Source organism: Lissotriton vulgaris, chromosome 5 (assembly GCF_964263255.1).
Source record: "Lissotriton vulgaris chromosome 5, aLisVul1.2, whole genome shotgun sequence".
Classification (NCBI taxonomy): Eukaryota; Metazoa; Chordata; class Amphibia; order Caudata; family Salamandridae; genus Lissotriton; species Lissotriton vulgaris.
The window spans coordinates 301,226,616-301,239,146 of record NC_141693.1 but is presented as its reverse complement, the minus strand read 5'-3'; the positions used below and the strand labels follow the sequence as shown (position 1 = coordinate 301,239,146).

Sequence of the window (12,531 nt, the reverse complement as noted above, 5' to 3'; positions counted from 1 at the left end):
TTGCCATCCAGACCATCCCCACCTGACAACAATATAGGGTACATTGAGCTTCTTAACAGGGCTGCTCATTATCATGGGATGGAACTGCATAAGGAGGCTTTAAAGGAGGACTTCTTGTTTGAGACCCTAAGTTCCTCCCAAAAAACTACCCATACACTGCCAATGCTTAAGGGGGTGCTTTATTACACAGATGAGGTTTTCAAAGATCCTGTAAGGGCAAGAATCATCACACCTAGGGTGGAGAAGAAATAAGAACCGCCACCTACTGACCCTGCTTACATCAAGGGTCAGCTGCCTTTAGACTCTCTTGTGGGTTCCAATGATCGCAAGAGAGCTAACTCATAGACCACAGGTGAGGCCCCTCCTCCTGATAAGAAGTCCAACTTAATTGATGCCTCTGGCAAAAGGGTAGCCTCACAAGCGCCTAATCACTGGAGCATCGCTAATGCTCAGGCTTTGTTAGCTTGAAATAAGAAGGCTCATTATGATGAGTTAGAAAAACTCATGTAATTTCTGTCTGATGAACATAAATCTAATGCAAATGATCTTATTCAGGAGGGCAAACTTATCACCAATACCTCCATCAAGTGTGCCCTAAACGCAGCAGACACAGCAGCTCGTGCAGTAAACACCAGCATACTGCTACGCAGACATGCATGGTTGAGAATTTCAGGTTTCAAACCTGAGGTACAGGCCTCTATTCTGATCCAGCCATTTGACAAAGAGCACTTCTTTGGTCCAGCAGCTGACACCTCGATGGAAAAGATGAAAAAAGATACAGAGGTCGCAAAGCCATGGTGGCTTTGCAGTTACGTGCGAATAGGTGTTCCTTTTGTCGCTCCTTTTACAGGGGTGACTCAAAAATATTTCTGCAGAAAATCCCTCCTCTTACAAGGGCAACAACCAATCGCCCCCATCAAGAGGCTATTTTAGAGGAGGTTTTAGAGGAAACAATGGTAAGGGAAGAGGCAGAGGGAACTCCACTCGCACTTACCTTGCGAATAACAAGCAGTGACTTCCTTGCGCTACCCTCCAGTCATTCCACTCCTGTCAGGGGACATCTCTCACAATTTCTCCCTGTCTGGAACACAGTCACCTCAGACAAATAGGTTTTTACAAATTATCCAATATGGTTACTGCCCTGACCTTACAATCCCCCAAACATTCTTCCAAGATCACACACAATGTCACAAGAACATCTTACCCTTCTAAAGCAAGAAGTTCTCTCTCTGTTAGAGAAAGGAGCTATAGAACTAGTCCCATTAAAATATCAAGGGGCAGGGGTATACTCCCTGTACTTCTTATTTCCCCTCAGAAGGACAGCTCTCTCAGGCCTATACTAGACCTCAGAGAACTAAAATCTATACATTCAATCAGACCACTTTCACATGGTCACACTCCAGCAATTACTCCTGCTTTTTCAACAAGACAACTTTCTGTCCACTCTAGACTTAAAGACGCCTATTTCCATATTCCAATACACCCTGCTCACCACAAGTACCTCAGGTTCGTAGTAGCAGGCCAGCACTATCAGTTCAATGTGCTCCCATTCGAAGTAACTACTGCACCCAAGGTTTTCACCAAGTGCCTGGCAGTGCTTATCTACGAAGACTCCTTCACACCTTCCCAAATTTGGACGACTGGCTCAAAAAAACCAAATCGCAAAAAAAGCTGTCTGTCACACTCACAAAACAGTGCAGTTGCTCCACGATCTTGAATTCACAGTAAATCTGTCCAAATCACATCTATAGCCATCCAACACACAGGCGTATCTGGGAGACACAATAGATAGATAAAAGGCTTTGGCCTACCCCAATCCGGCCAGAATCCGCAACATACAAACTTTACTCTGTCACTTTCAGACTCAACACTAGTTGCAAATTAGAGTGTTAATGCAGTTATTAGGTATAATGGTGTCTCGCATTCTAATAGTCCCTTACGCAAGACTCCAGATGCGTTCCCCTTCAGGAGTGCTTAGCACGTCAGTGGTATCAGGATTTGTTAAATCTAGTGTTGGTGGACTGCCACAACCATCGTTCTCTGCAGTGGTGGAATGCACAAAATCTTTCAAAAGGCGGGCCTTCATCGACCCTGTTCCACAGATAGTGCTAACAGCAGACTCATCCCTCACTGGTTGGGGAGCTCATGACCAGACACATACAATTCAGGGCATGTGGAGCCTGCAGCAAAACAGCTTCACAATAATCATCTAGTGCTGCTAGCGATTTTTCTAGCACTCAAAGCGTTTCAAGTACATCTAGTAGGCAGACTTGTCCTGATCCGTTCAGACAACATGACAGCAATGTACTACATATAAAAACATGGGGGGGACACTCTTAAGCTGTCACAACTAGCACAGACCATCTGGAGATCTGCTATACGTCATAAAATGTATCTCCCTGTGGAACACCTTCCAGGAGTAAACAATTAGATTGCAGATCTGCTCAGTCGTCAAAGACAACAGATCCACGAATGGGAACTCCACCCTCAAGTGATCCTTCCAAATGTGGGGCTTTCTGAACATAGATCTGTTCGCCACAAACCTAAACGCAAAATGCTCAAGCTTTGCATCCAGGCATCCACACCAATTCTCCAAAGGCAATGCACTATGGATGAATTGGCCTCTCCCACTCATTCCATTAGTTGTTCGGAAGCTCAGACAGGTGTCCCTGACTCTTAATCCTAGTTGCTCCCACATGGGTCCGGCAACCCTGGTTCACAACCCTGTTGGTGCACTGACCAAAAACTACATCTCACTCACAATCTTCTCACTGAATGCCATGGAGAGATAAGACATCCAGATCCCAGTCATCTCAATCTTGCGATCTGGCACCTGAAATCTTAAAAAACAGACTCCATGAACATCATCAAAGAGGCTAGACGTCCTACCACAAGAGCATGCTATGCAGCAAAGTGGAAGCAATTTGTAATATACTGCAATAGCAATCAAATCGATCTACTGGATGCTTCAATTCAAAACATCATTTGGTATTTATTACATCTTCAGCTTCCCAATATTGCGTACTCTTCCATTCGCTCACATCTTGCTGCAATAGCTGCACAAATAGAGAGTGCCTGTCATTAAAGCATTTATGGAGGGCCTTAAAAGAATCATTCCTCCAAGACTTTCACCTGCTCCAGTATGGAATCTTAACATGTCATTGCAAGACTGATGGGTCCACCCTTTGAGCCATTGCATAGATGTGAACTGCAATTTCTCACTTGGAAGGTAGCTTTCTTCATAGCTATTACATCACTGAGGAGTAGGTGAGCTTCACGCATAGAGGAACCATTTTTACAAGTACACCTAAACAAAGTGGTTCTTCGGACCAGCCCTAAATTACCACCTCTGTTCCACTTTGTTTTCCCCTCGGTTTTTGTGCCCTTCTGCCCTCTGTTCTACTCGCTTTTTGTGCCCTTCTGCCCTCTGTTCCACTCGTTTTTGTGCCCTTCTGCCCTCAGTTCCACTCGTTTTCCCCTCGTTTTTGTGCCCCTTTTGCCTTCTGTTCCTCTCGTTTTCCCCTCGTTTTTGTACCCCTTTTGCCTTCTGTTCCGGTCGTTTCCCCAGCCGCTGTGCCCCCTGCGGCCCGCCCCCCTGACTGCCCACTTAAGTATTGCTGTTAATCAGAGCCCCTTCACGGGCTCTGATTAACAGCAATACTTAAACAAAAGGCCACAGTCTGCCCCGCGCTTTACTAACAAAAGCGTAGAGACCGTTTTTCAAACACAGCGCCCGCTAAAGTACGCGCTGTATTTGGAAACTGACTACGCTTTTGAAGGGGCTCTGATTAACAGCAATACTTAAACAAAAGGCCACAGTCTGCCCCGCGCTCCCTCATAGCCACAAGCCCCCCCCCCCCCCCCCCTTACCTGCACTCCTCACGACCGCTCCGCCGCCACCGCATTGAAAAGTGGCTCATGTTCGCGCTGCTCGATTCTTAAAAGCGGCCGGCGGTGCGACTCTTTCGCGCGACGTCCTGTGTGCGCGCTGACGTCCGGGGAGGTGCGCGCGCGCCCTAGAGGAAACGGTGGTGAGGAGTCACACTTCTCGGAGTCATGGTGTAGAAAGTTGACTCTGTATAGGATATTGCCACTTGGTGGTAATACCGTGCACTGAGTACAGGGCTCAATGTCAACCCCAAAGAGCTCTATTAGTGGTAGTGGGGGCAAGCATCTTCAGGCCTAACACAGAGGAGTGTAAAACAGTTATTGCACAACAGTGATCAATAATGGACACACAACTGAAGGAGGAGATCCAGACCAGTTTAAAAAAAAAAAATTTTACTTTATTGTAAGACCCAGGTCTTCGTAATCCGGTCAGTACGTTTTAAATCACACGTTACACTTTGAAAAATCGACACAAACTTTTTCACAGTCTAATTTTATCCTATGAGGAAAACAATATTGGGGTTATACTGTTAAGTGTTTAAATTACAATCTCGGGCTTCGGAGTCAAAAGTCAACAAGGCCCAGGAGTCGGATAAGTACAAAACTGCAGCACAGAGGCGGTCGGGTGCAGAGGTCAAAATCTGAGACCAAATGCTTTCCAACGGAGATAGAGGGTGCCTGGAGCTACACTGCTAGCAGGTAAGTAAATTTGTTGCAGGGGCCAAGCTTTGAGGGGTAGCACAGGCACAAGTAGGGGCCCCAAAGTAGCACAAAGCATACACGCCCAGAAGCATAGGAACAGCTGGGCGCAGGGTGCAAATTCTACTTTGGACGCCCATTGCTTTTCTTTGAGGTTTCTCTTGATGGAAAAGAGGATGCAGGCATGGCACCAGAGGTTGTAGGAGGAAGACCAGCGATAACAGAAGTAAGTTGGGTTGTAGGGGCACAGTCGGTTCAGCTCACCAAGGCCCAGGGGCTCCGGATGCAGGTGTGCCTTTAGACATCAGAGTCTTCTTACCTGAGGCGATGAGTGCCTCCGGATTCTGTGAGACACTGCAGGCGCCGTCAGGGAGGGCAGGAGAGGTCGGCCAACACGGGACACAAGGTCAAGATCGCCAGGTAGACTTCACTGCGTAGGTGAGCCACTCACTCGGGCCATGGGCGTCTGGTGCAGAGTGGGCAGGAGACGCGGATCTGTCTGGATCTGGGGTTTTGGGAGTGTTTGGCGTCTGTTTCTTCAGGACAGGTCTGCTGTCCTCGGGAGATTAGAGTCTTTATTGAAGACAACAGTCATCCCTGGGGTTTTGGAGGTCGTTGTTGCAATTCAGGTCAAAGGGTCGTCAAAGCTGGAGACAGGCTAGTAGGGCTGGGGCCAAGGCAGTTGTTGTCTTCTGCTGCAGGATGTCTTCTTCCTTCTTAGCTCGTTGCAGATCTAAGGGTTAGGTCTGGGGGAGCCACCAAAATACAAAATTTAGGAGTTGTTTTAGAGGGGTAACGGGTAGGGTCAATGGGCACCTTACCTAGGGTGACTACACAATCTATTATGCCATCCTCCTGTGGGAGGGGACATTGACCTAGCCCTGATTGGAAGGGTCCCCCATCTCCAAGGGACTGAAAGTTGTGCTTCACATCGCTGCCCCGCACCTTAGGGGTGGCCAAACCTTTTTTTAAATTTGCCGGCACGAAGTGAGAGTGTAAACCAGAGGCTGCTTGCTGCTGCTAGTAGCAGAGACTGGGGGTCACATTACAAAGGTGGCAGGGGCATGTATGCTGCAATTGCAGTGGCATGGTCCCAGTGATTGGGGGAGGGTGGGGGGTCCCAAGGGACCCTCTTCAGCTGTCCGGCCCTAGGTACCCAGGGTACCATTTACTAGGGACTTACAGGGGACAGAAGTACCCAATGGGAGTTTGTTTTAGGGAAGAAGCACTGGCACTGGGGACCTGGTTGGCAGGGACCCTGTGCACTACATTTAAACCCACATCAAAACTTCTCACACATGGTGTTCACCAAAACACCTCATATAAATACTATGAGGGTCTATGGCTGCCATCCACAGGGTTTGAACCCTGAGGACATCCAGAAAAATCACACTGTTTCGTCAAGAAAATGTCAAGATAGGCCAAAAACAGCCAGAGGCACTGCTCTCCGGATCCTCGCTGTAAAAGATGAAGAAACTGACGTCCCCGCTTCAGGAGAGGGTCTATATGAACTCTGTCAACGTCACATCTAGTGAACGACGTGTCTACGGAGTTATTTGACACCCTCTACCGAATCCCCAGAGGTACTGCTGTCACATTTTCAGGATCCAGTCTCGCGCCAGTAATGAATTCAAAGGTAAGGATTCTGTGGCTAGATCCTGTCTCTAGTAGATAAGGCTTTCGTAAAGGTAAGTAACCTAGCCTTCTGCCTTTGTGTCAAGATCAATTAGATGTGATATTTCTCCAATATTGTCGATAAACTAGAAAACACCATCTACCAGAGTGTTGTGGATAAAGGGATTCCATAGCAGCTGCTCATTTAACCCCTTGGCCGTGGTGGTAATTCTGCCCCCGCGCTGGAGGAGCGGGGGGTCGCGCGGCGCCGCCATGCTTGTGACGAAACCACTCAGTCACGAGCCACAGGCGGGTTGTGCTTATGACGGAGTGGTTCCGTCACGGCTCCCCCACTCACTAATTCGGGGAATCAGTGCCGCGTGGGCGGAGTGGCCACGGCATGACGGAACCACTCCGTCACAAGCATGGAAGGGGTTAAGACAATTTGAGCTTTCTGTGACTAGAAATTTTTGACAATATTAATTTCTTTACTTGTCTTAAGTCATTCACCTGTGAACCAAATACTCTTGCTGTCAAAAGGCAGATTCTGGTCATGTGCCTACAGCTCCTGGCTGTAACATGAAATTAGCGGTTATGTTTAACTAACATCTCTCTGTAGAGCAACTGATGTGAGCTGTTTCTTCATACACCGTAGCTGCTACTTTCTTGTTTGTCGTCGAAGTGGAAAACCGTATAGTTTGGCTCATCCCATTTGCCTTACAGTATATATTGTACAAGTGTTTGTGCTGTACTGCTACCTGCGTTTCTCTCCCACTCATCTAGTAATTTATTATCTTGTGGTACAACCTATTGTTTATACTAGATAGCCAGACCTGTTGTTTTAATTGGTCGCAATTACGGTCTCGGCTCTGATGTTGGCTAATACCTTTCCATACCTGTAGAGGTGGTCTTATAAGCCACGGGCACCATGTCATTACTTTGGCTGACTCAAGTAGTTAGTTCTTCTGCCTCCAACATTGTGACTTGCGCAGATTACCATACTTTAATTTTTCTCTCTTTAGCTGCTAAACCTTAGTAGGAAAAGAGTAGGAAAGGGTTAAACATTGCAACACTGAAGACTGCCCATAACCATTTTCAGATTTACCACTATTTTCTACAACCGAGATCAAGTTGCATTTGTTGTTGTTGTTGTTGTTGTTGTTGTTGGAGGATGCCCTTCTTCAGTAGCTTGATTAACTGCTTAGTGTATTTTTTAAAATATAGATGCTGATTTGCTTAATTCCTATATAGCTTTGCGACTCAACATTTTCTGTTTGACACTGTTAGTATCTTTAGTCTGAACCCCATCCAGTCTGGAAAATTGCTTTGCCATGTTTCTTAGGGAGAATGTTGTTGCACACCAATTGCCTGTCACTTCTTTAAAACTGTGATCCCTAAAAAAAAACGTTCTATGTAGTTACTTAAAGCTCTTTCACTTCAAATGTTTCTAATTACAAAAGGGAAAAATTAAGGGGCATATTATCAAGGGCCTTATCGCCGCTTTAGCGGGACTTTTTCCCGCTAAAGCGGCGATAATTTCATCACCCTATTAGCAAGCTGTCGCTAACAGTTACCAACAGTTTGTAGGCGATAGCGAGCGGCTTGGGGCCCGCTTTGCATGTCAGCAATATTTATCGCTAATGACATGCATAGTGGGGCGTACCCAACCTGTTAGCGACTGCTTTCAGTCGCTAACATCGCTATCGCCTATTATCAACGGAGGCACAGCGATAAAAAAAAATTGCGTTAAGCACGGATATCTCCAAAAACGAACGCCTGCTCAGACCACTTCTTAACCTGTATATCCAATGGGGGTTGGATATTCAGGTTAAGACCCTATTGGCATTAACCCCTTCGAGGCTAATGACGAGCTGGGCTCGTCATGGCGCTTACCTGCCGTGCGCGGATGACAAGGCCAGCTCGTCATAAAACAATGAAAAATAATAAAACCCAGCGCAGGACGGGAAAACGCCTAGCAGCCATGGGGTTAATGCCTGAAGATCGCTGAATTTCCAGCGATATTCACGCATTGAGCCGCTATGGCCGGATATTTTATCACATTTGAGATAAACGTTGCTAATAGCACGTTATCTCTGCGATAAAATCCGGCTATGCACGGCGATAAAAAAATATCGCTAAGCTCATTTAGCAAATAATATCGCTAGTTGTTGGCAATATGCCCCTAAATTTTACTTACAATTTGCCTTAGTTTGCAAAGCCTTGAGACTGCGGTAATCCTTGCATCTTGTGTCAGAGAATTGCATGCATCTTTTTAGTTTACAGAGTCCTGTTCTCTTAAGGAACATGATTGTTTCCACGGTGTGGAACCAGAACATCAGATGACATAATTATCCTCTTAGTTCTTATACACCGCTCTATTGGAGACAATAATAATAAATCTACACCCAAAGGAAATTTATTTTTATAAACCATATTCAGTATTTGCTATTTGTCAGACAATATTTTATGTACGATTTTCTGAAATACAGCTTTTTCCAGGCTTGCAATATCAGGCAAAGAAGTCTGAAGATGGCACTAAGTCACAGGTTATTTATTGTATCATGGAAGGCCTGATGAGATGAGTCCTCAAAGGTGATCTCTATATATTTTCTGCTAAATAATGTGGACACTTTTAAAATGAAATCACTAGATATGTTATTTCATCCATGCATTTCTATTATTGGAGGCAAATATGCTTTTGTTGCATAACTTTTTAATTGTAGATGATTGCTGGTGTTTTGATATTGTAATCAGTCTTCAACTGTACTTCTTAAGAAAAAGTGAGTTTGACGCTTGTTCTTTTTTCACAGGGTGATGATGATATAAAGGAGACTGGTTTCCATCTCACCACTACAAACCAAGGAGCTTCAGCTGCTGGGCCGGGGTTTAGCCTCAAGTTTTAAATTGAGAGACAATCATCTTCCGAACCCAGAGAACCCCATTAACCCTCCCTGTGACATGCCTCTGCTGTCGGCTAGTGGGGAAGCCTAGGAGTCTGATTCAGCTACAGATGTGCTGCAGGCTGCTGGACATTGGCTTTGAATTTCACCTAAAAAAAACATCTAGCAGTGATTGCTCTAAGAACATTCCGTCAGTTGGTGTTTGGCACTACCTTTCCACAGAAGCAGAGGGTGGGCGTGTTATTTATTCAAACAAAGCATATACTTTCGAACTCGAAATCTTTTCCTCGCCTTCTGAACTTTGAAAGGTGATTCGGAAGTTATCCTGGAATTAGATTTAAAAAAAATTGTTTTTGTATATTTGTAGAGGTATTGACTTATTGGTGGGCAAATCCCGTCCCTCCTCATAAACAGGTGTTCCATTCTTGCACTAAAAGTTGGGCCTGTTCTTTTTATTTTGTAAAGATGTTTTGGGGAACATTTTTTCCTGGAATTAAAATTGTATTTTTCTCAGGTAGAAGAGGTTCTCTCTTTCTAAATGTTAAATATTGCATACAAATATATATACATTATATATATTTTATGTACCTCAGAAACTAACCTTTTTTTAAAAAAAAGTTTGGTGGTTATTCTGTTCAAAACATTTTGCATCCTCTTAAATTATCCCAACATGAATAATGGATTTTCATTTCTCCATTGACTACCATTTCTATGGCCAGGGAATTTCAGTATTTTATTAGAAGTAAATATGTTAATGCCTCTCAGTGTAAAGATTTTCTGCATGCTTTTCCATACCTACTGTCTGCAGATGAGGTGGATTCAGAGCTGCCTTTTCATTAGAATAAGACCTTAAAAGACACACTTGGTACTCCCTGTTAAGCATTATGTCTGCAACTTTTGGCATTTCCATTTTGATTCTTGCTCTGCACAAAATACTCGTGAAAGCGAGTGTGAGTCTTTTTTTCCATGCACCTTTTATGAATGTAAAGACATCTTCTGATAAGGAAAAACCTATGGCATCTGAGTTTAGTTTAACAGGTATTTTCCCCTGTATTTGCCCGTATCGGTTTACGGTCATTTTTTCTCCGTCATTGTCCCATGTTTATCTGGTTGTGTGCTGTCAGGAAATAGCTGAGGTATAGCCACTGTTCATAAAAGATGTTCCAGCCTGTGCTCAACTTTGCTATAAATTTATTTTGCTTAGTCAAAGATATCACCATTTTGGGGCGCTCTGTGAATCATTTGTCACCTGTTAATGTGTGGTATCCTTAAAGCTTGACATAGGCTGCAGGATGTTTCAAAGAGCTTGGCCTGTCAATTTAAACACTGTTTGCCCTAATCTCATTTGACTTGTATCTCCAAATTAGAACTACTGAACATAGCTGCTAGCCTATGCATCCTCTCTCTGGAAAATTTCGAAAGACTTGAGGTTCCTTTCTAGTAAACCGTATGAGACGTGTGATTTTGGCACTGTCTGCAGCTGTAATCTTCCCAAAGTGTATTGTCACGGTTTGAGTTTCGTCTTGAAAATACTTTCAATTTGGTATCAACTAGACAACCACTACTTGATAAAAAGCAAATAGTGGCATTTCCTATTAATGTCTCTTTCTTTGCTTTCAGAAACAGGGAGATTCTTGGGGTATACAATATTTTTAGATTCCATTAATTATTTGCAAGGCTGGAGATATAATTTAAGATGGCCTTGAATACATTTGGTTAAAGAGCAGTTTCCTTTGCTAACAAAAGAAGTTTAATTTAGCCTCAAGCTCCAAAGTGGTTGGTATTCATATTTTTATGTACAGATTCAGGAATCCTCCTCAGGGCAGTGGTAGTTTAGGTTGAGAGTCCCGTGGTTTATGAAAAGAAGCAATGGTGTGACATCAGACCCATGTAACTGCCACCAAAGGTTTGCAATTTGGTCACAGAATGCTTTCCACATGCTCTTGTAATTGTGAATCTTTGTGGGAACTGGTTCTGCCTCCTCTCTCTCATCAACCCTCATTATAGTACTAACCTCTCTTCTAATAGGTACTCCTTCATACTAGTAACACTGCATTAAATCGTAGACCCAATCAGCTCTTGCTTCAGTCTGATACTTACCTGTATTTGTTCTGATGAGGGCAGAGAATTCTGCTGGAAGACACAAATATGTTGTACCTAGTCTTATTTTCTTTTTTCTTGTCCTCTAGAACAAACAACAAAAGCTTTTATTTTGAAGTGTATGTACTTCATATCATTACATGAGATCAGATTTTGAAATTTCCTCTACTGCATTAAAAACAAATCTAATCTCATCCATTAACTCAAAGCAAGCAAATGTTCTGAGCACAACCTCGTATCGAATACGTTGTGTTCAGGCCAAAAGCAGACATGGTTTTATTTTGGACGTTCTCTTTACAATGACATTTGTTTATTACTTTTGCATTTTTGGCCTCTACTCTGATTTCCCTGGCCACTTCCTTTAAAATGTGCTGTAAAATGTGAACACCCACAAACTATTTAGTGCAAGCAATAGTGTAAATTTCAATGTGGAAACATTTTAAAACAGAGTAAAATATTCTTGAAATAAAACTAAAGAGCTTGACTTTATTTTGAGACTGCTGATGCTGTGTTGTGGGACTATATATATTTGCAGTATTTGTACAGCGCAACTCATCCCTGAGAGGGTATCACAGTGCTAGGGTTGCTGAGAACTCCCAAGTCGTAATTAGGGGTTTGACTGCTGTGAGGTGCGTCAACTGTATATAGTTAATCCCAGAAAAGCCAAGTTTGTTCCCTTTTTTGAAAGTTAAAATGTTTTTTCATGAGACGAATGTCATTAAGTTCCACTGGGCCGCAGCTAAATTAGAGAAGGAGCGGCCTCCTGTCCTCAATTTTTTGATGCACATAATCCTGGGCTAGAGCCAAATTCTCAGATCTTCTGTTTCTGGTTGGTTTATAAAATCTAGCCTGGAGCGTAGAACAGCTGGGCCTGTTTTTTGTAAAGTACCTTGAGTGTATGTCAGAGAATTTTAAACTTTGCTCTTTTGTGCATGGACAGCCAGTGAAGAGTTTTTAAACAAGCTAATTCTGGGCTAAATCGGTCTTTGTTGCAAATCCGTATGGCTGCCACATTCTGGATTACCTGAAGATGGGAGAAAAGGTAATCCGCCATGCCTGCATAAATCTCATTCCCATAATCCAGTCCGCTAGTCACCAGCTCCTGGACTACTAGTCCATCCACCGGAATCCAATGGATAAGTTTTCTCATGAGTTTAAGAAGGCTGTAGAATTTTTTTGAATTTTGCATCAATAAGGAGTTGTCTATTAAGATCCACAGGTTTTTTTTACCACTTTCTTAGGCTTAAAGGCTGGATGTAGAGTGGTCTGCCACCAACCAGGAGGAGTCCCAAATCTGTTATGCTCCACTAAAGAATAGGATCTCTGTCTT

The 12,531-nt window shown here is 43.8% G+C and overlaps 1 protein-coding gene across 27 annotated transcripts in view; it reads left to right on the top strand.

The window, feature by feature from the left end:
* LOC147710773 (cyclin-dependent kinase 11B-like) overlaps positions 1-11,672 on the top strand; it is a 431,002-nt gene extending 419,330 nt beyond the window's left edge. For all 27 annotated transcript variants that reach the window (XM_086921509.1, XM_086921517.1, XM_086921516.1 and 24 more), the window contains one exon: positions 9,012-11,672. In XM_086921509.1, the coding sequence (XP_086777635.1) occupies positions 9,012-9,104 (93 nt within the window). In that variant the 3' untranslated portion in view covers positions 9,105-11,672. The remainder of the gene's footprint in view (positions 1-9,011) is intronic.
* The last annotated feature ends 859 nt before the right edge of the window (positions 11,673-12,531 follow it).